Raw genomic sequence first — 22,778 nt, 5'->3', positions numbered from 1 at the left:
CAGAGCTAGGGAATGAGGCAGCACTTTACCTGAGCATGTCCTGAAATGAGCTACAGCTCAGAGCTAGGGAATGAGGCAGCACTTTACCTGAGCATGTCCTGAAATGAGGTAGAGCTAGGGAATGAGGCAGCACTTTACCTGAGCATTTCCTGAAATGAGCTAGAGCTCAGAGCTAGGGAATGAGGCAGCACTTTACCTGAGCATGTCCTGAAATGAGCTACAGCTCAGAGCTAGGGAATGAGGCAGCATTTACCTGAGCATCTCCTGAAATGAGGTAGAGCTCAGAGCTAGGGAATGAGGCAGCACTTTACCTGAGCATCTCCTGAAATGAGCTAGAGCTCAGAGCTAGGGAATGAGGCAGCACTTTACCTGAGCATGTCCTGAAATGAGCTACAGCTCAGAGCTAGGGAATGAGGCAGCACTTTACCTGAGCATGTCCTGAAATGAGGTAGAGCTAGGGAATGAGGCAGCACTTTACCTGAGCATTTCCTGAAATGAGCTAGAGCTCAGAGCTAGGGAATGAGGCAGCACTTTACCTGAGCATGTCCTGAAATGAGCTACAGCTCAGAGCTAGGGAATGAGGCAGCATTTACCTGAGCATCTCCTGAAATGAGGTAGAGCTCAGAGCTAGGGAATGAGGCAGCACTTTACCTGAGCATGTCCTGAAATGAGCTACAGCTCAGAGCTAGGGAATGAGGCAGCACTTTACCTGAGCATGTCCTGAAATGAGGTAGAGCTAGGGAATGAGGCAGCACTTTACCTGAGCATTTCCTGAAATGAGCTAGAGCTCAGAGCTAGGGAATGAGGCAGCACTTTACCTGAGCATGTCCTGAAATGAGCTACAGCTCAGAGCTAGGGAATGAGGCAGCACTTTACCTGAGCATCTCCTGAAATGAGCTACAGCTCAGAGCTAGGGAATGAAGCAGCACTTTACCTGAGCATGTACTGAAATGAGCTAGAGCTCAGAGCTAGGGAATGAAGCAGCACTTTACCTGAGCATGTCCTGAAATGAGCTACAGCTCAGAGCTAGGGAATGAAGCAGCACTTTACCTGAGCATCTCTTGAAATGAGCTACAGCTCAGAGCTAGGGAATGAAGCAGCATTTACCTGAGCATGTCCTGAAATGAGCTAGAGCTCAGAGCTAGGGAATGAGGCAGCACTTTACCTGAGCATCGCCTGAAATGAGCTAGAGCTCAGAGCTAGGGAATGAGGCAGCACTTTACCTGAGCATCGCCTGAAATGAGCTAGAGCTCAGAGCTAGGGAATGAGGCAGCACTTTACCTGAGCATCTCCTGAAATGAGCTAGAGCTCAGAGCTAGGAAATGAGGCAGCACTTCACCTGAGCATCGCCTGAAATGAGGTAGAGCTCAGAGCTAGGGAATGAGGCAGCACTTTACCTGAGCATCTCCTGAAATGAGCTAGAGCTCAGAGCTAGGGAATGAGGGAGCACTTTACCTGAGCATCTCCTGAAATCAGCTAGAGCTCAGAGCTAGGGAATGAAGCGGCACTTTACCTGAGCATGTCCTGAAATGAGCTAGCTACAGCTCAGAGCTAGGGAATGAAGCAGCACTTTACCTGAGCATCTCCTGAAATGAGCTAGAGCTCAGAGCTAGGGAATGAGGCAGCACTTTACCTGAGCATGTCCTGAAATGAGGTAGAGCTAGGGAATGAGGCAGCACTTTACCTGAGCATTTCCTGAAATGAGCTAGAGCTCAGAGCTAGGGAATGAGGCAGCATTTACCTGAGCATCTCCTGAAATGAGGTAGAGCTCAGAGCTAGGGAATGAGGCAGCACTTTACCTGAGCATCGCCTGAAATGAGCTAGAGCTCAGAGCTAGGGAATGAGGCAGCACTTTACCTGAGCATGTCCTGAAATGAGCTACAGCTCAGAGCTAGGGAATGAGGCAGCACTTTACCTGAGCATGTCCTGAAATGAGGTAGAGCTAGGGAATGAGGCAGCACTTTACCTGAGCATTTCCTGAAATGAGCTAGAGCTCAGAGCTAGGGAATGAGGCAGCACTTTACCTGAGCATGTCCTGAAATGAGCTACAGCTCAGAGCTAGGGAATGAGGCAGCATTTACCTGAGCATCTCCTGAAATGAGGTAGAGCTCAGAGCTAGGGAATGAGGCAGCACTTTACCTGAGCATCGCCTGAAATGAGCTAGAGCTCAGAGCTAGGGAATGAGGCAGCACTTTACCTGAGCATGTCCTGAAATGAGCTAGATCTCAGAGCTAGGGAATGAGGCAGCACTTTACCTGAGCATCTCCTGAAATGAGCTAGAGCTCAGAGCTAGGGAATGAGGCAGCACTTTACCTGAGCATGTCCTGAAATGAGCTAGAGCTCAGAGCTAGGGAATGAGGCAGCACTTTACCTGAGCATCGCCTGAAATGAGGTAGAGCTCAGAGCTAGGGAATGAGGCAGCACTTTACCTGAGCATCTCCTGAAATGAGCTAGAGCTCAGAGCTAGGGAATGAGGCAGCACTTTACCTGAGCATCGCCTGAAATGAGCTAGAGCTCAGAGCTAGGGAATGAGGCAGCACTTTACCTGAGCATGTCCTGAAATGAGCTAGATCTCAGAGCTAGGGAATGAGGCAGCACTTTACCTGAGCATCTCCTGAAATGAGCTAGAGCTCAGAGCTAGGGAATGAGGCAGCACTTTACCTGAGCATGTCCTGAAATGAGCTAGAGCTCAGAGCTAGGGAATGAGGCAGCACTTTACCTGAGCATGTCCTGAAATGAGGTAGAGCTCAGAGCTAGGGAATGAGGCAGCACTTTACCTGAGCATCTCCTGAAATGAGGTAGAGCTCAGAGCTAGGGAATGAGGCAGCACTTTACCTGAGCATCGCCTGAAATGAGCTAGAGCTCAGAGCTAGGGAATGAGGCAGCACTTTACCTGAGCATGTCCTGAAATGAGCTAGAGCTCAGAGCTAGGGAATGAGGCAGCACTTTACCTGAGCAGGGAGTAGTAACAACCAGCTGGCTGCCCTTTAGAACATGCCGGCATATCTCCTGAGGTGGCTGAGGAGGTGAGGGACGGAGCGGAATGGCAGCGCATACGCCCAGGCCGCTCGTCGCCGCAGCACTTTCATGAAAAGCAGTACGTGTTCTTACCGCACATCGCAGAAACATTCACTGCCGTCACCGCGATCAATCGATGGTACTTTGGCGCCTACAGGAAGTCCAATCACCAGCTTCCGACCTACACGAGGGGCTCTGTCTAGAATGGAGTCGCTCCAGTAAGGGGAAGATGTCACAGGGCGGGACCGCCTCCATCCGGTACAGACCTAGCACAACACCAAGGTTACGTCTAGATTGGAGGGGATTCATTGTGCTCCTCATTTTAACATCTGCACTGTAGACTCTTCACTGCTGAGGTGAGAGATCGGAGTTCCTGGAGTGAGGCCCTTAACACATCCCCACCGATGTAGACAGTTCCACTAGATGGCGCTGATTCCAGGATCCTCATACACTCTGCTGTCTAGTCTCAATTTAGTGTTTTTTTATGGAATTGCTCATGTTTATAATGGAGCAAACATCACAGATCAATCAGGATTTATTTGACATAGTCTTATAAAGTTTATGTATTTTTACACTCTTATGCTTAATGTATTTGGGCAAAATATTTTTTTTCCAGATTAATGAAACTAGCATTTTTAGTGTCACTTTTTCTAATATAAAAAAATACACTCTGCTAATTATTCAGTTTTGCCATTAGGTGAGTTTTCCTGTCTGCAGCACTGACATTGTGAAGGGTGGGCGGAAGTTCTCGGGGAGGGATGTTAACCCCTTTACCCCCAATGGCAGTTTGCACGTTAATGACCGGGCCAATTTTTACAATTCTGACCAGTGTCACTTTATGAAGTAATTACTCTGGAACGCTTCAACGGATCCCCCTGATTCTGAGAATGTTTTTTCGTGACATATTGTACTTCATGATTGTGGTAAAATTTCTTCGATATCACTTGCGTTTATTTGTGAAAAAAAACGGAAATTTGGTGAAAATTTTGCAATTTTCAAACTTTGAATTTTCATGCCCTTAAATCAGAGCGATATGTCACACAAAATAGTTAATAAATAACATTTCCCACATGTCTACTTTACATCAGCACAATTTTGGAACCAAAGTTTTTTTTTTTAGGAAGCTATAAGGGTTAAAAGTTGACCAGCGATTTCTCATTTTTCCAACAAAATTTACAAAACCATTTTTTTAGGGACCACATCACATTTGAAGTCACTTTGAGGGGTCTTTATGACAGAAAATACCCAAAAGTGACACCATTCTAAAAACTGCACCCCTCAAGGTGCTCAAAACCACATTCAAGAACTTTATTAACCCTTCAGGTGCTTCACAGGAATTTTTGGAATGTGGAAGAAAAAAATGAACATTTAACTTTTTTCACAAAAATGTTACTTTAGACCCAATTTTTTTTATTTTCTTAGGGTTAACAGGAAAAAATGGACCCCAAAATTTGTTGTGTAATTTCCCCTAGGCACGTAGATACCCAATATGTGGGGAAAAAACACTGTTTGGGCGCATGGCAGGGCTCGGAAGGGAAGGAGCGCCATTTGACTTTTTGATTGTAAAATTTGCTTGAATAATTAGCGGACGCCATGTTGTGTTTAGAGAGCCTCTGTGTGCCCAAACTTTGGAGCTCCCCCACAAGTGACCCCATTTTGGAAACTAGACCCCCCAGGGCACCTATCTAGATTCATAGTGAGCACTTTGAACCCCAGGTGCTTCACAAATTGATTCATAAAAATGAAAAAGTGTTTTTTTTTTTCACTTTTTCATTTTTACGAATCAATTTGTGAAGCACCTGGGGGTTCCAAGTGCTCACTATGCATCTAGATAGGTGCCTTGGGGGTCTAGTTTCCAAAATGGGGTCACTTGTGGGGGAGCTCCAATGTTTGGGCACACAGGGGCTCTCCAAACGCAACATGGCATCCGCTAACAATTTGAGCCGATTTTCCATTCAATTTGTTAGTGGACACCATGTCGCGTTTGGAGAGCCCGTGATGTGCCTAAACAGTGGAGCTCCCCCACAAGTGTCCCCATTTTGGAAACTATACCCCTCAAGCAGGGCCGGCTCCAGGTTTTTCTGGGCCCCGGGCGAAAGAGTCTCAGTGGGCCCCTTTAACACATACCACGATTCATGATGCAGAGATACAGCGGAGAAATATATATATATATATATATATATATATATATATATATATAGTATAATGCAAAGATTTCACTTCTTACATTACATGAGTGATATCTATTGTAAATTCCACAATAGCTCAGAAACCGGTGAATCGCTCCACACAGAATACTGGCCCCCATATAAGGCTCCATACGGAATACTGGCCCTCATATAACGCTTCATACAGGATACTGGCCCCCATATAACGCTCCACACAGAATACTGGCCCCCATATAACGCTCCATACAGGATACTGGTCCCCTTATAAAGCTCCATACAGGATACTGGCCCCCATATAATGCTCCATACAGGATACTGGTCCCCTTATAAAACTCCATACAGGATACTGGCCCCCATATAACGCTCCATACAGGATACCGGTCCCCTTATAACGCTCCATACAGGATACCGGTCCCCTTATAACTCTCCATACAGGATACTGGCCCCCATATAATGCTGCTGCAGGCTGTTACCCCCCACATAATGCCCCATACAGGCTGTCCCCCCCTTATAATGCTCCATGCAGGCTGTTACCCCCCACATAATGCCCCATACAGGCCCCCCCCCTTTTAATGCTCCATGCAGGCTGTTACCCCCCACATAATGCCCCATACAGGCCCCCCCCTTTTAATGCTCCATGCAGGCTGTTACCCCCCACATAATGCCCCATACAGGCTGCCCCCCCTTATAATGCTCCATGCAGGCTGTTCCCCCCCACATAATGCACTATGCAGGCTGCCCCCCCTTTATAATGCCCCATGCAGGATGTCGTCCCCCCCCTTTATAATGCCCCATGCAGGATGCCCCCCCCTTCTCTTTATAATGCCCCATGCAGGCTGTTCCCCCCCCCTCCTCTATATAATGCCCCATGCAGGATGCCCCCCCCCCTTTATAATGCCCCATGCAGGATGCCACCCCCTTCTCTTTATAATGCCCCATGCAGGATGTCCCCCCCCTCTATATAATGCCCCATGCAGGCTGTCCCCCCCCCTCTATATAATGCCCCATGCAGGCTTCCCCCCCCCTCTATATAATGCCCCATGCCTCCATACATTAAAAAAAAAAAATCAAATACTCACCTCCCTTCTCCTCACCTGCTGCCGCTGCCAGCTGCTCGCTGCTCAGCTCCGAACTCCAGCGTTGTCGGCGTCTTCCCGTTCAGCGCTCCCTGTGACGGCTCAGGGGAGGGCGCGGTGAAAAGACGTCACCGCGCCCTCTGACCTGAGACGTCACAGGGAGCGCAGAGCAGGAAGACAGCGGATCTGCGGAGGCACGGGGAGAGGTAAGTATCGGGCTGCCGGGGCCCTGAGCAAGCGGCGGAGAAGGGCGGGCGCTGACACCGCTCTCCTCCGCCCATAGCCCAGCGGGGTGCGCGACCGCCAGTGGGCCCCTCTGCCTGCTCAGGGCCCCGGCATTTGCCCGGGTGCGCCGGGTGCTGACGTCGGCCCTGCCCTCAAGGATTTTATTAAGGTGGATAGTGAACATTTTGAACCCAGAGGTACGGCACAGAATTTGTTTACATTAGGTCATCATATTGATTAAGTTGTCATTATTCTTGAGCGCAAGTGCTCGCTACTTGAGTTTGCATTGGGTACTCAGGTATGCACCATGTACAGCGTGTGCTCGAGTGACATGCTCGAGTCCCTGCTCCGCATGTTTCACGGTTATTAGACACCCAAAAAAAAACATGCGGGGATCGCTCGTGCATGGCAGGCAATCCCCGTAAAGTTTTTTGGCCGCGAAGCATATGGGGCAGAGACTCGAGCATGTCACTCAAATACCCACGATACTCAATGCATACCAGAGCACCCGATGCAAACTCAAGTAGCGAGCACTTGTGCTCAACACTAGTCGCCATATCGTCATCTTTTTTTTCTTACTTTTGAAAAAAATCCTAACCCCAACCCCAACCCTAACCCCAACCAGAGCCCTAACCCTAGCACAACCCTAGCCCCAGCACAGCCCTAGCCCCAGCACAGCCCTAGCCCCAGCACAGCCCTAGCCCCAGCACAGCCCTAGCCCCAGCACAGCCCTAGCCCCAGCACAACCCTAGCCCCAGCACAACCCTAGCCCCAGCACAACCCTAGCCCCAAACCCAACCCTAACCCTAGCACAACCCTAACCCTAGCACAACCCTAACCATAGCACAACCCTAGCCCCAGCACAACCCTAGCCCCAGCACAACCCTAGCCCTAGCACAACCCTAGCCCCAAACCCAGCCCTAACCCTAGCCCAATCCTAACCCAAGAGTTTATTTTTGACGCCTTTCCTTGTGCGGTATAAGTGATTAGACGACTTTATTCTTCGGGTCGGTGTGATTACAGCAATGCCAGAATCATTTGGGGATTTTATGACTGACAGCTGTCACACACTAAAAGATGCATTTTTTGTAAAATCTAGTTTTTGCATCGCCATATTTTGAGAGCTATGATTTTTCCAGATTTTGGCAGACAGTCATGTGATGGCTCGTTTTTTGCGGGATGACTTGACGTTGTTATTGGTGCCATTTTCAGGCACGTGACATTTTTTGATCGCTTTCTATTCCGATTTTTGGGAGGCAGAATAAACAAAAACCAATAATTTAGGAATTGTTTTTTTTTTTTTTTTTTATTCTGTTCCGCGTGTGGTAAAATTGATGAGGTAGCTTTATTCTTCGGGTCAGTACGTTTACAGCGGTACCACATTTATATAGTTTTTTCTATGTTTTGCACTTTTACATAATAAAAGCAATTTTATAGAAAAAAATATTTTTTAGCATCGCTTTATTCTGAGAGCTATAACTTTTTTATTTTTTGGCTGATGAGATGTCTGTTAGCTTGTTTTTTGCGTGACGAGGTGACGTTTTCAGCGGTACCATTTTTATTTACATGCGTCTTATTGATCGCCTTTTATTCCACTTTTTGTTTGGCGGTATGGTGATAAAGCATTTATTTTTTGCTTCGTTTTTTTTATTTTTTTTTTACCGTGTTCACTGAAGGGGTTAACTAGTGCGACAGTTTTATAGGTCAGGTTGTTCCGGACGCGGCGATACCAAATATGTGGTATATGTGGTTGTTTTTTTTTTTATAATAATATTTATTGATGGGTACATTATATTTTTATTTTTGGTGGATTATTTTTTTTTTATATTTTTGCAATTTTTTTTTTTTTCACGTTCAGACAGTTTATACACTTTATTACTTTGTCCCACTCTGGGACTTTCACTTTTTTTTCTCTGATCGCCTGCATGGCACAGGAATGCAGCACCATCCCTGTGCCATGCAGGCTGTCAGCGGTGCACATTGAGAAGATTGTTTGGAGATGCACTGCGCATGTCCAAACAATCTTCCTGCTGTCTGGTGACCCGGATGTTGTCATGACGACATCGGATCGTCATGGCAACACCCGGGAAGCCTTTGCAGACTGCGCTGGAAGCCGGAAGAGGAGGTGAGTATCGCCGATCACCTCCCCTTGCCCCCGCAATGCCGCGATCGACTTCGATCGCAGCATCGCGGGGGTTAATGTGCTGGGAGGTGTGCAGGACCGCTCCCTGCACATAGTATCGGGTGTCAGCTGGGACAATCAGCTGACTCCCGGCGGCGATCGCGCCCGCACAGCCTGTGTGCGCGCGCGATCGCCATGACGTACTAATACGGGTCTGGCTCTTAAGTCCCAGGGCACAGACGCGTATTAGTACGTCAGATGTTGTTAAGGGGTTAAAGAGCGCCCCCCACAGTCACCATAATGTACATCAAAGAAGTGACATCAATGTATACAGGAAGGTCTGCTGGTAATAAATATACAGGAATGTCCAGGGTCACTGGACAACACTGCTGGTAGTATACAGTCATATGAAAAAGTTTGGGCACCCCTATTAATCTTAAGCTTAATGTTTTATAAAAATTGGTGTTTTTGCAACAGCTAATTCAGTTTGATATATGTAATAACTGTTGGACACAGTAATGTTTCTACCTTGAAATGAGGTTTATTGTACTAACAGAAAATGTGCAATCTGCATTCAAACAAAATTTGACAGGTGCATAAGTATGGGCACCTCACCAGAAAAGTGACATTAATATTTAGTAGATTCTCCTTTTGCAAAAATAACAGCCTCTAGTCGCTTCCTGTAGCTTTTAATGAGTTCCTGGATCCTGGATAAAGGTATTTTTGACCATTCCTCTTTACAAAACAATTCCAGTTCAGTTAAGTTTGATGGTCGCCGAGCATGGACAGCTCTCTTCAAATGATCCCACAGATGTTCAATGATATTCAGGTCTGGGGACTGGGATGGCCATTCCAGAACATTGTAATTGTTCCTCTGCATGAATGCCTGAGTAGATTTGGAGCTGTGTTTTGGATCATTGTCTTGCTGAAAGATCCATCCCCTGCGTAACTTCAACTTTATCACTGATACTTGAACATTTTTGTCAAGAATCTGCTGATACTGAGTGGAATCCATGCGTCCCTCAACTTTAACAAGATTCCCAGTGCCGGCATTGGCCACACAGCCCCAAAGCATGATGGAACCTCCACCAAATTTTACTGTGGGTAGCAAGTGTTTTTCTTGAAATGCTGTGTTTTTTTGCTGCCATGCATAACGCCTATTTATATGACAAAACAACTCAATCTTGGTTTCATCAGTCCACAGGACCTTCTTCCAAAAAGAAATTGGCTTCTCCAAATGTGCTTTTGTATACCTCAGCCGACTCTGTTTGTGGCGTGCTTGCAGAAACGGCTTCTTTCGCATCACTCTCCCATACAGCTTCTCCTTGTGCAAAGTGCGTTGTATTGTTGACTGATGCACAGTGACACCATCTGCAGCAAGTTGATGCTGCAGCTCTCTGGAGGTGGTCTGAGGATTGTCCTTGACTGATCTCACCATTCTTCTTCTCTGCCTTTCTGATGTTTTTCTTGGCCTGCCACTATTGGCCTTAACAAGAACTGTCCCTGTGTTCTTCCATTTCCTTACTATGTTCCTCACAGTGGAAACTGACAGGTTAAATCTCTGAGACAGCTTTTTGTATCCTTCCCCTGAACAACTATGTTCAATAATCTTTGTTTTCAGATCATTTGACAGTTGTTTTGAGGAGGCCATGATGCCACTCTTCAGAGGAGATTCAAACAGGAGAACAACTTGCAAGTGGCCACTTTAAGTAGCTTTTCTCATGATTGCATACACCTGGCTATGAAGTTCAAAGCTCAATGAGGTTACAAAACCAAAAAAAGTTCTTTAGTAAGTCAGTAAAAAGTAGGTAGGAGTATTTAAACCAAGAAAATGATAAGGGTGCCCATACTTATGCACCTGTCAAATTTTGTTTGAATGCAGATTGCACATTTTCTGTTAGTACAATAAACCTCATTTCAAGGCAGAAACATTACTGTGTCCAACAGTTATTACATATATCAAACTGAAATAGCTGTTGCAAAAACACCAATTTTTATAAAACTTAAGCTTAAGATTAATAGGGGTGCCCAAACTTTTTCATATGACTGTATATATATATATATATATACATATACAGTACAGACCAAAAGTTTGGACACACCTTCTCATTTTAAGATTTTTCTGTATTTTCATGACTATGAAAATTGTACATTCACACTGAAGGCATCAAAACTATGAATTAACATATGTGGAATTATATACTTAACAAAAAAGTGTGAAACAACTGAAAATATGTCTTATATTCTAGGTTCTTCAAAGTAGCCACCTTTTGCTTTGATGACTGCTTTGCACACTCTTGGCATTCTCTTGAACCCAATGAAGGGGTAGCAGATCTGAATTTGGCTATGGAAAAATGTTCTGGTGAATGGGAAACACAAATTAAAGAGATACATGCAAAAAAAACTCTGTCAAGATAATATGGATTACCAGCTGGGTCAAGTGTATAGATGGAAACGTTTTCAAACACAGAAGCGTGTTCAAAGATCATCATCTATCTCATCGTCTTCATCGATGGGAGAACCATCTGATGTTTCCCATTCCTCTGGATATTCAGTTAAAATGAGATATGGGAAGAATGTTAAACGTAACTGGGATCAGAAATGAGTCAACAATACACGATCATAGAATGATGGCTACAAAACTCCGAAGGTAATTAACCTATCTAATCCTGTATTCTCCCAAACTGAAATGAATTTATTATCTAAGGGTCTGACCTTTTCACCCAGCATGAAATTTGATCAATTCATAGTCTTAACAGATCTGCATATCTTCACTCGGAGCTTGATTTTTAAGAAATGGTTCCATAATGCAGATGTTCAGAAAAATTTTCCTATGGTTGAAGAGCAACAGGCATTGAGCATCCTGGAGGAATTGGCAGTGGAACACAACCAAACATTATTATGTAAGATTCCAGCATCGATCCTCCCGAAGTCCAAGAAGTTCCCACCCTTGTCAGCATGCCCTAATGTTGACATCTTTATTGTTATGATCTGCAACATGATCTAAGGAAAAATAGGGGAAAGCTGTCCACACATTACGACTAAGCTGAATTCCTACGATGTAGCGGGCTGCCTAATCCTAGCGAACAGACGCGCCTTAGTCCTCGGCTAGTCTAAACGAAGACCTATAGCATTAGGGGAGGGGTCCCTAAAAGAACTAAGTACTGGGATAAAAAATGGGACACCTCCTAAACAGAGAAGTTGTTGCAGAACACCAAAAGACAAACTGACAAAAAGATACTAAAGGTCCCAGAAGGACCAAGAGAACTGACAGAGAAAGGCACCGAAGCACCTGGCTAGAGAAACAGTCAAACACTGAAGTCCAGCACAGCCAAAAGGGCGGAGCTGGAATATAAAGGCAGATGGTCACATGACCGCAAAACACAAGATGGAAAAAACAAACAGGAGGGTTCTAACAGTACCCCCTCTTTTATGAGGCTCCTCCGGATCCTCCAGGTCCAGGCCTATTCTGAAACCTCCTGTGGAAAGCTCTGAAAAACCTAAGGGCAGAGACATCATCCGCCCTAACCCAGGAGTTATCCTTGGGACCGAAACCCTTCCATGAGACGAGATACTGCAATCTCCCTCTATGCCATCTAGAATTCATGATACGAGAAATTTCATAATCACCGTCTTCCACCACAGGAGAAACTGTGACAGTGGCATCCCTATCAGATACATCAGCCTTTTTCAACAAGGAAACATGAAACACAGGATTAATCTTCCAGGAAATAGGGACATCCAACCTAACAGCAGACAGGTTAACAACCTGAAGCACTTTAAATGGCCCCACAAACTCAGGACCCAGTTTTTTAGAGGGAATCCTCAACTGCAGGTTCTTTGAGGACAACCAAACCATGTCACCCACAGTAAACAAAACCTCCTTACATTTCCTGTCAAAATATTTCTTGGACTTCTTATTAGCCTCTTGAAGGTTGCAACGTACATTAGTCCAAACTCTCTCCAAATCACCGTAAAAATTTTACTCCTCCGGCACCGCCGACCCCAATTTGGAGAACGAACCAAAAGACGGATGTCTCCCAGTACAACAAAAAAAAGGAGAACACCCAGCAGAGGAGGATGTATGATTGTTAAGAGCAAATTCTGTGAGAGGCAGAAACTCAGACCACACCTCTTGATTGTCCACCACAAAACAACGCAAAAACTGTTCAACATCCTGGTTCTTTCTTTCAGTCTGTCCATTAGACTCAGGATGATACCCAGATGAAAATGACAAATGGACTCCCAACCTGTCACAAAAAGCACGCCAAAAGCGAGCCACAAACTGAGGTCCTCTATCAGAAACAATATCCGTGGGAACGCCATGGAGCTTGACAATCTCCTTAACAAACGCCTTAGCGAGTGTCTTGGCGCAGGGCAACTTAATGAATGGAACCAAAAGACACATCTTACTAAAACAGTCCACGACCACCCAGATGACAGTAAAACCCTCGGACACCGGAAGATCAGTAATAAAATCCATTGTGAGATGCGTCCAAGGTGCACTAGGAACCTGCAGAGGGCAAAGCAACCCCGCAGCAGGGGTATGTGAAGCCTTTGACCTAGCACACACAGTACACTGACGCACCCACTTGATGACTTCCTTCTGCCATCCAGGCCACCAAAAACTGCGACTGATAAGTCTCTTAGTCTCTGAAATTCCTGGATGACCTGCCAACCGAGACTCATGACACTCCACAAACCAATCTCTCCTAAAGGTTCTAGGCACAAACAACCTCCTGTGGGGAGTGTTAGATGGGGCATTCTCCTGTGGTTTCAGAATCCCATCCTCCAAAACGGAATCCAATGCTGCCACCACAACTCCTTTCTGTAAAATGCTCTCCTCCTCCTCGGCACCGACCGCAGGAGAGAAACTGCGAGATAAAGCATCGGCTTAAACATTCTTAGTACCAGAGATATGGGTAACAGAAAAATGAAACCGAGAAAAAAAAAGTGCCTACGTAGCTTGACGGGCATTCAAGCGCTTGGCAGCATCCAGATAGATCAAATTCTTATGATCTGTGAAAACCTGAATAAGAAATCTAGCGCCTTCCAAAAAATGACGCCAATATTCAAACGCGAGTTAAATAGCCAGCAACTCCCGATCTCTAACATAATAATTCAGTTCGGTTTCCGAAAAAAAATTTGAAAAAAAAGCACAAGGATGTACTCTATCCTTGTTCTCCTGAGACAAAACTGCTCTAAACCCCACCGATGAAGCATCGACCTCGACCAAAAAAGGCTTGGTCTCATCAGGCTGCATACGGATAGGGGCAGAACTGAACCTCTCTTTGAGAAACTCAAACGCTTCAATGGCCTCAGTAGTCCACCGGACCGTATTCGCACCTTTCCTGGTGAGATCAGTCAGAGGCTTAACAAATATAGAAAAATTCTTAATGAATTTCCTGTAATAATTGGCAAAACCCCAAAATCTCTGTATAGATTTCAAACCAATAGGCCTAGGCCATTCCTGTACAGCCAGAACCTTCACCGGGTCCATCTCAAAGCCTCGCTGGAAACAATGTAGCCCAAAAAACTAATTTTCTGCACAGCAAACTCACATTTCTCCAGCTTAGCAAAGAGTGAATTATCACTCAATAACTGCAAAACTTCACGTACACTCTACCAATGGGACTCTAAATCGGGTGAATAAATCAAAATGTCATCCAAATACACAACCACATTCTTTCCCAATCAAAGGTCTCAGGATGTCATTAATAAGGTTCTGAAAAAATGCAGGTGCATTGGTAAGACCAAAAGGCATCACCAGATTCTCAAAATGACCTATCGGAGTGTTAAAAGCAGTTTTCCATTCATCACTCTCCACACGTAACAAATTGTATGCCCCCCGGAGATCAATTTTAGAGAACCACTTGGTCCCCACCAACTGGTTAAACAAGTCAGGAATTAATGGCAATGGGTAGGAATTGCATACGGTAATCTTATTAATTTCACGAAAATCCAGACATGGACGTAAACCCCCGTCCTTTTTTTTAACAAAAAATCCAACTGCCACAGGCGACTTAGAAGGTCTAATGTGACCAGCAGCCAGGCTAGTCTGTATGTACTCCTCCAAGGCCTTTCTTTCAGGAATAGTCAGATTAAACAAGCGACTCTTGGGAAGAGTAGCTCCAGGATGGCGCAATCATAATCCCTATGAGGAGGTAAAACTTGCGACTCCTCCTCTAAAAAGACCCTCCAAAAATCCTGAATAGGTACAGGTAATTCCCCCTTTTCCACAACCGCAATGTGACCATTACAACATTTATCATAGCACTTCAGACTCCAAGACTTAATCACATTAGTAGACCAGTCCAGTAAAGGATTATGCAGTTTTAACCAAGGCAAACCTAAAACGACTGGAGAGGGTAAATTATCTAATACAACCAAGTCCAAAATTTATTGGTGAACTCCATTAATAGTGAGGGGAAATGCAGCAACCTTGTGAGTAATACATTTCAAGGGAGTGTTATCAATTGCAATCACAGATATAGGTGATGATAATTTAAGGTTTTCCAAAAACCCTTTATCAATCACATTAAGTGTTGAACCACAATCCACAAATATCTGAAATTCAATCAAATTTTCCTGCAAAGTAGTACTTCCTGAAAGAAATACTCCTGCAGAGCGTAAACGAGCTATACGGGCGTAACTGACCTTTTTTTTTTCTTTACTTAAACGAAGCTCACAATTCTTAATCAAATGGTCAGCTTTACCACAATAAAGACACAATCCCTCGGCGAACCTCCGGTCTCTTTCCTGAGAGGGGAGCGACTTTGCCCCAACCTCCATCAGTTCTCTGCCGTCAGAGCAGATTTTCTGGGGACTAAGGCCTGACGTTACAGGAGTTTTTACCTCATTGATCCTGGACCTCAGTCTCCTGTCCACACGAACAGCTAATTGCATGGCATCCTGCAGAGTCTCAGGTGCAGGGAATGCAATTAGCAAATCCTTAACCCTTTCACTCAGACCAGCAAGAAATAAACATTTCAGCGCCGGATCATTCCATTTAACTTCTGAGGCCCATCTCCTGAAGTGTGTGCAATAATTTTCAACATCACGTGACCCTTGATTCAAACGCCTGAGTTCTGCTTCAGCAGATGAGATTCTATCAGGATCATCATATAATAGCCCCATAGCAACAAAAAATTCTTCAACAGACCTTAAACACGGATCATTAGGTTGGAGAGAAAAGGCCCACCCCTGTGGTTCCTTGCACAAAAGTGACATAATAAAACCAATGCGCTATGATGCATCCCCAGAGGACCTTGGTCTCAAATCAAAATATAACAAACAAGCATTTTTTAAGGAAAAAAATCTTGCTGTTTACCATAAAAAACATCAGGCAGTCCTACCTTCAGTTCCACAAAATGCGCTCCAGAACAGCTTCTCACTTGTTGCTGTAGCTCGGCCACCTCCAGAGACAGTTCCTGCAATTGTTGAGCCCAATCCTGGACGGAAACTATACTGATCCCCGGATTTCTTTCCTTTTAGTTTTTTGGGCTGGACTTACTGTTATGATCTGCAACATGAACTAAGGAAAGATAGGGGAAAGCTGTCCCTACAGTAAGACTAAGCTGAATCCCTACAATGTAGCGGGCTGCCTGATCCTAGCGAACAGACCCGCCTTAGTCCTCGGCTAGTCTGAACGAAAACCTATAGCATTAGGGGAGGGATCCCTAAAAGAACTAAGGACTGGGACAAAAAATGGGACACCTCCTAAACAGAGAAGTTGTTGCAGAACACCAAAAGACAAACTGACAAAAAGGTACTAAAGGTCCCAGAAGGACCAAGAGAACTGACAGAGAAAGGCACCGAAGCACCTGGCTAGAGAAACAGTCAAACACTGAAGTCCAGCACAGCCAAAAGGGCGGAGCTGGAATATAAAGGCAGATGGTCACATGATTGCAAAACACAAGATGGAAAAAACAAACAGGAGGGTTCTAACATTTTATTCAGCTAGTATCTAAAGATCTGGAGCACATACCTACCACCATATATGGTGATAATCTTTCTGGACCAGAACATGCATGTTTAAAGCATTTGAAGTCTCTAGATTATGTGATATTTAAGCCTGCTGACGAGGGTGGGAACATTGTGGTATGGCTTCGATCAATGTACGAGAACAAGGCCTACAAGATGCTTAAGGACCAACAATGTTATAAGAAGTTGACGTTCAACCTCCTATCCTCCTATCGAGCACAGCTTAACAAAATTTTGTCAACTGGGATTGAAAAAGGTATCATTACTAAAACAGTACATGAAATATTGTTGATTAAAGAACCATCAGTCCTGACCCTGTATCTACTACCTAAGGTCCACAAAAACATGAAAACACCCCTGGGGAGACCAATTATTGCAGGGATCGGTGGACTAACAGAGAATATTAGCAAGTATGTAGATGCCTTCCTTAAGCCATTAGCTGAAACTATTCCATCCTTTCTGCGTGACACATCCAACTTTCTCCGGAAAATCGACTCCACACACATTGACGAGGACATGCTCCTTGTCACATGTGATGTGGAGTCTCTTTACACCATTATACGTCATGATGATGGACTAAGAGCGGTTCGCTGCTTTCTTTCGAGTGGATGAAAGAGGTTTCATCCTTCAATTATTGAAATTTATTCTTACAAAAAAATGTTTTTGTTTTAATGGGTCCTTTTTAATACAGCTCCAGGGAACAGCCATGGGGGCGGCGTGCACTCCCTCCTATGCTAACCTGTTCCTGGGGCTGTGGGAGAGGGACCTTTTCCCGCCGGATCAGTGTTCATCAATGGACCGGGTCATTTTTTGGGCCCGGTACATAGATGACATTTTTCTGATCTGGCGGGGCACTTCAGAGGAACTGCATGGTTTCTTTCAGAAACTAAACTCTAATGAATTGAATATCAAATTAACTTACAAATTTGATTATGAGAAAATAGTTTTTGGATGTTCTCATTAAGAGGGATGAATCTGGCTACCTCCAGTCCGACATCTTTCGAAAGGAAACAGCAGTTAACGCCATAATATATGCATCCTCATCACATCCCGGACATACAAATAAAGCTGTGCCGGTGAGCCAATTCCTTCGTATCAGACGTATCTGTTCTACAGATAGTGACTTTGAAATGAGAGCAGAGGAAATGAAACATAGATTTGTAGACCGTGGGTATACTAAAAGAAGTACAGTTATATGAAAAAGTTTGGGCACCCCTATTAATCTTAAGCTTAATGTTTTATAAAAATTGGTGTTTTTGCAACAGCTATTTCAGTTTGATATATGTAATAACTGTTGGACACAGTAATGTTTCTGCCTTGAAATGAGGTTTATTGTACTAACAGAAAATGTGCAATCTGCATTCAAACAAAATTTGACAGGTGCATAAGTATGGGCACCTCACCAGAAAAGTGACATTAATATTTAGTAGATCCTCCTTTTGCAAAAATAACAGCCTCTAGTCGCTTCCTGTAGCTTTTAATGAGTTCCTGGATCCTGGATGAAGGTATTTTTGACCATTCCTCTTTACAAAACAATTTCACTTCAGTTAAGTTTGATGGTCGCCGAGCATGGACAGACCTCTTCAAATGATCCCACAAATGTTCAATGATATTCAGGTCTGGGGACTGGGATGGCCATTCCAGAACATTGTAATTGTTCCTCTGCATGAATGCCTGAGTAGATTTGGAGCGGTGTTTTGGATCATTGTCTTGCTGAAAGATCCATCCCCTGCGTAACTTCAACTTTATCACTGATTCTTGAACATTATTATCAAGAATCTGCTGATACTGAGTGGAATCCATGCGTCCCTCAAATTTAACAAGATTCCCGGTGCCGGCATTGGCCACACAGCCCCAAAGCATGATGGAACCTCCACCAAATTTTACTGTGGGTAGCAAGTGTTTTTCTTGGAATGCTGTGTTTTTTTTGCCTATATGCATAACGCCTTTTTGTATGACCAAACAACTCAATCTTGGTTTCATCAGTCCACAGGACCTTGTTCCAAAAAGAAATTGGCTTCTCCAAATGTGCTTTTGCATACCTCAGCTGACTCTGTTTGTGGCATGCTTGCAGAAACGGCTTCTTTTGCATCACTCTCCCATACAGCTTCTCCTTGTGCAAAGTGCGTTGTATAGTTGACCGATGCACAGTGACACCATCTGCAGCAAGTTGATGCTGCAGCTCTCTGGAGGTGGTCTGAGGATTGTCCTTGACTGATCTCACCATTCTTCTTCTCTGCCTTTCTGATGTTTTTCTTGGCCTGCCACTTCTGGCCTTAACAAGAACTGTCCCTGTGTTCTTCCATTTCCTTACTATGTTCCTCACAGTGGAAACTGACAGGTTAAATCTCTGAGACAGCTTTTTGTATCCTTCCCCTGAACAACTATGTTGAATAATCTTTGTTTTCAGATCATTTGACAGTTGTTTTGAGGAGCCCATGATGCCACTCTTCAGAGGAGATTCAAACAGGAGAACAACTTGCAAGTGGCCACTTTAAGTAGCTTTTCTCATGATTGCATACACCTGGCTATGAAGTTTAAAGCTCTATGAGGTTACAAAACCAAAAAAAAGTGCTTTAGTAAGTCAGTAAAAAGTAGGTAGGAGTATTTAAAACAAGAAAATGATAAGGGCGCCCATACTTATGCACCTGTCAAATTTTGTTTGAATGCAGATTGCACATTTTCTGTTAGTACAATAAACCTCATTTCAAGGCAGAAACATTACTGTGTCCAACAGTTATTACATATATCAAACTGAAATAGCTGTTGCAAAAACACCAATTTTTATAAAACATTAAGCTTAAGATTAATAGGGGTGCCCAAACTTTTTCATATAACTGTATTAAATATGCATATAACCGAGCGAGAAACACCAATCGTCAATTACTAATGTACTCCCGTAGGCACCAAAAGTGTGAGAATTGTGTCAGGATGGTGACACAATACCATTCACAATGGCATAGGATGTATGAAGTGTTGAAGAAATACTGGCCTGTTTTGTTAGCTGATTAGACGCTCAGGCAATACTTACCTTCGGTTACTGCACATAGGTCCCCCAACCTTCAGGACCAATTAGTTAGGAGTTATCTTACACCCAATAACCAAACCAAAATCAGTGGAATTAGCCCATTTGATAAAAGGAAAACTTGGGGCTGCACCTCATGTGGTTCATGCATTTCTTGCCCAAATATTGAAAATACAAAAAACTTTCGGTCATCTAGTGGTAAGGAATTTAAAATTTTGCACTCTATCACTTGCACGACACGCAACGTTATTTATCATGCCACGTGTCCATGCTCCTTGATCTATATAGGACTTACAACCAGGATGCTCAAGATTAGAGTAAGAGAACACGTGCGAGATATTGTGGTGGCTGCCACAGAAGAGAACTTGGAGTCATTAAAAATAATCCCCAGACACTTTAAGCAGTATCATGCATGTGACCCATCAGGTTTTCGGCCCAAGGGAATTGACCATATATATACAACTTTGCGCGGAGGTAGCATTGGTTGTATACTTGCACAGAAGGAGCCCAGATGGATTTGGCTATTACAGACGCTACATCCTGAGGGCCTTAATGAATCATTGAGTTACTCACCATTTCTCTGATCGCCTCCCCCCTTATGCACTGGCCTTTGATTTCGGTATTTTAATTATATATAATTATATGTGGTTTTATCTGTTTTGATTTTTTATATTTTGTTTTGTAGTTGTTTAATATTGTTTATTTTTTCCTTTAGTATATGTGTATATGCTCTTGATGCCGTAGTTCTCTTTGGCCTCTATTGAAGAATGTGTGGATTACCTTTTTGCTATCTGTGGGTGATGGGGATTATTTGGAAAGAAAGGAGTCGGTCAATGATGCATTATATTTCAAGGACATCAAGGAAATGAGCAATGAAGAAATCTTTCTATTATATGGAAATGTAGAGTTTTCAAAATTGTGTGGTTTTGGGGTCTCTATGTCTAATGGATAGTGATAGTTATTTGTGGAATAATGTACCGGTACAGGGTTCCAATCCACTCATATTGACTATTGGGTTTAACTATTCATAACTTCACACTTCCCTCCGTTCGGGCAAAGGTACCATGCTTTTATGGATGGGAGTATTTATATTAGTTTTATACCCTGAGAGGGGGTTATTAGAATATATGTGGATTTGTTTTTTTTGGGGGGGTTTCTTTCCAAATATTATATTACTGAGTACCCCTTTACCGGTGCACTTCCTCATAAACTATGTTTTTAATTGTTGTCCTTTTGATTAGAGTATTGATATTCTGTATTGGATCCATTCTTTCTTCTCTTTTTATGTACCAAGGATCCTCATTGTGTATGATTGCTTTTATATTATTTTGCACAATGTGTTTGGTTATTTATGCTCATCCCACTGATGAGTTCTGTTTTTGTCAGGGAATTTCCATTTATTTAGGATAAATGTGTTCAATTTTTGTTGTAATATGTACTAATTATCTTACCTGTGAGATCTCCTTAACGTATCCTGTATTTTACATTGATGCACTTTTTCTGTTTTCTTGTGTTTCCATGGACACGCGTGGTGCGTGGGTGGTTGCTGCACTATTGCGCATGTCCATGGCACCGATGATGGTGCTTTCTGGTGGACGGTACTATAACATTGCTGGATTCCCGCTCATGTGACCTAAGGGGTGGGTTTTCGCCCATGTGATCTAGTGGGTGTATCGTTCTTAGGCTGGACACACCTGGACGTGCACATTGGGATTTAGGTGCACGTGCACCGCACCTATCACTGGGGGTGTTGGAGAGAATTTGTGGAATGGTTTTCGTATGGGGTCTCACTATTGGGCAGTACACAATACTTAAGGAATACCGCTTTTAATGATATCACACCCCCGGAAGAAGGCACAGCGTCGAAACACGCGTAGGGGCGGCGGCACCTTAGACAGATTTATACATGTGAGCAGTGATAGCTTACTTATATGCATTTAGGTGTTGGATGTCCTTCTGATATTATACAAATGCACTGTGCACTTTAAACACCTATTGGTGATCCAGACGTATGAATTGATTATTTATTTTGTGAGTGGGCATTTTTTAATACAAATCCTATTGTCTGTTCCCTTTATGATATATTTCCTGCTCATGTGGATATCTATTTGTGATGCCTTTTTTGGCTCATTACTAATATTTGCCGCCATTAAAATTGTGTATGTTCTTTTAATATTATACATTATACATTATAATACATTAATAAAATTTATAATATTTTTAGATATTGTTCGGTACACGTCTTTTTTTTTTTCTTTTTGACTTGTTCTCTAATTGACGTTGAACAGTGTTATTGTGTCCTGGTTGATTTAATCAAATATGTGCATGATCCTAGTGGTCAATCATTTTGTCTGTGTAGCAGTTGCAGCCCCTCCCTTGTCTTGTTTTTCTGTCCTATCTTTTATTTGGCAATAATGACTACTCGTGGAGAGCCCTGGTATCACCTGCAGGCAAAGACCACTATCACTGCCCTGTGTGAGCTGAGGCAGATTGACCCCACGGGCAAAACCAAGGCCCAAATGATTGCTGAACTGTTGCAAGGTGATGCAGAGCCTGTCCGACAGCAGAGCCCTGATGATGGGGAGGCCAGCTGCTGCAGGGGTCACACCTGTGATTACCAGCCATACCCGCAGCTAGGGTAGTGTGGACCCCCACTTGCAGATGGCCTTGGAGCAGCTCGCCGCAGATGATCGTGACGGACGACTGCAGCTGATCCTGAAGTTCCAGGCGCGAGCAGAACAACAGGCCAAAGCTGACCGAGAGGAGCGCCAGGCCCAAGCTGACCGGGAGGAGCGCCAGCCCCAAGCTGACCGACAACACTAGCTGGAGCTAGCCCGGATTCAGAAGGAGTCATCCTCCACGCAGACCCGTGAGTCCAACTGCTTTGAACCCCGTCCTGAACATTTCTCTGTGATGGAAAAAGATGGGGACTTGGACACATTTCTGCGAGGCTTTGAAAAGGCCTGCAGACAGTACCAGCTGCCCACGGACCAGTAGGCAAGGTACTTAACTCCCGGGCTCAGAGGAAAAGCCCTGGAGGTGTTTGATCCTCTCCCTCGGGGACAAGATGGAGACTACGATGCCGTCAAGCAGGCACTGATAAAAAAAGTACCAGCTGACTCCGAAGGTTTACTGGAAAATGTTCAGAGCCCTCCAACGTG

At 44.1% G+C, this 22,778-nt stretch overlaps 1 protein-coding gene and 1 long non-coding RNA gene across 4 annotated transcripts in view; one reads left to right on the top strand and one right to left on the bottom strand.

The window, feature by feature from the left end:
* TAF5L (TATA-box binding protein associated factor 5 like) overlaps window positions 1-3,449 on the bottom strand; it is a 233,729-nt gene extending 230,280 nt beyond the window's left edge. For all 3 annotated transcript variants that reach the window (XM_073660234.1, XM_073660233.1, XM_073660235.1), the window contains exon 1: window positions 3,112-3,449. In XM_073660234.1, coding sequence (XP_073516335.1) covers window positions 3,112-3,129 — 18 coding nt within the window. In that variant the 5' untranslated portion in view covers window positions 3,130-3,449. The remainder of the gene's footprint in view (window positions 1-3,111) is intronic.
* On the top strand, window positions 3,218-21,840 carry LOC141176297 (uncharacterized). The gene is made up of 3 exons (XR_012253134.1): window positions 3,218-3,374; window positions 10,859-11,259; window positions 20,333-21,840. It is a non-coding gene; the product is annotated as an uncharacterized lncRNA (long non-coding RNA).
* The last annotated feature ends 938 nt before the right edge of the window (window positions 21,841-22,778 follow it).

Source organism: Phyllobates terribilis, unplaced genomic scaffold (assembly GCF_046119375.1).
Source record: "Phyllobates terribilis strain yellow unplaced genomic scaffold, ASM4611937v1 Scaffold_24__1_contigs__length_18792416, whole genome shotgun sequence".
Lineage (NCBI taxonomy): Eukaryota > Metazoa > Chordata > Amphibia > Anura > Dendrobatidae > Phyllobates > Phyllobates terribilis.
Note: the sequence above shows the minus strand (reverse complement) of the source record. Positions and strands in the feature narration are given on the sequence as shown.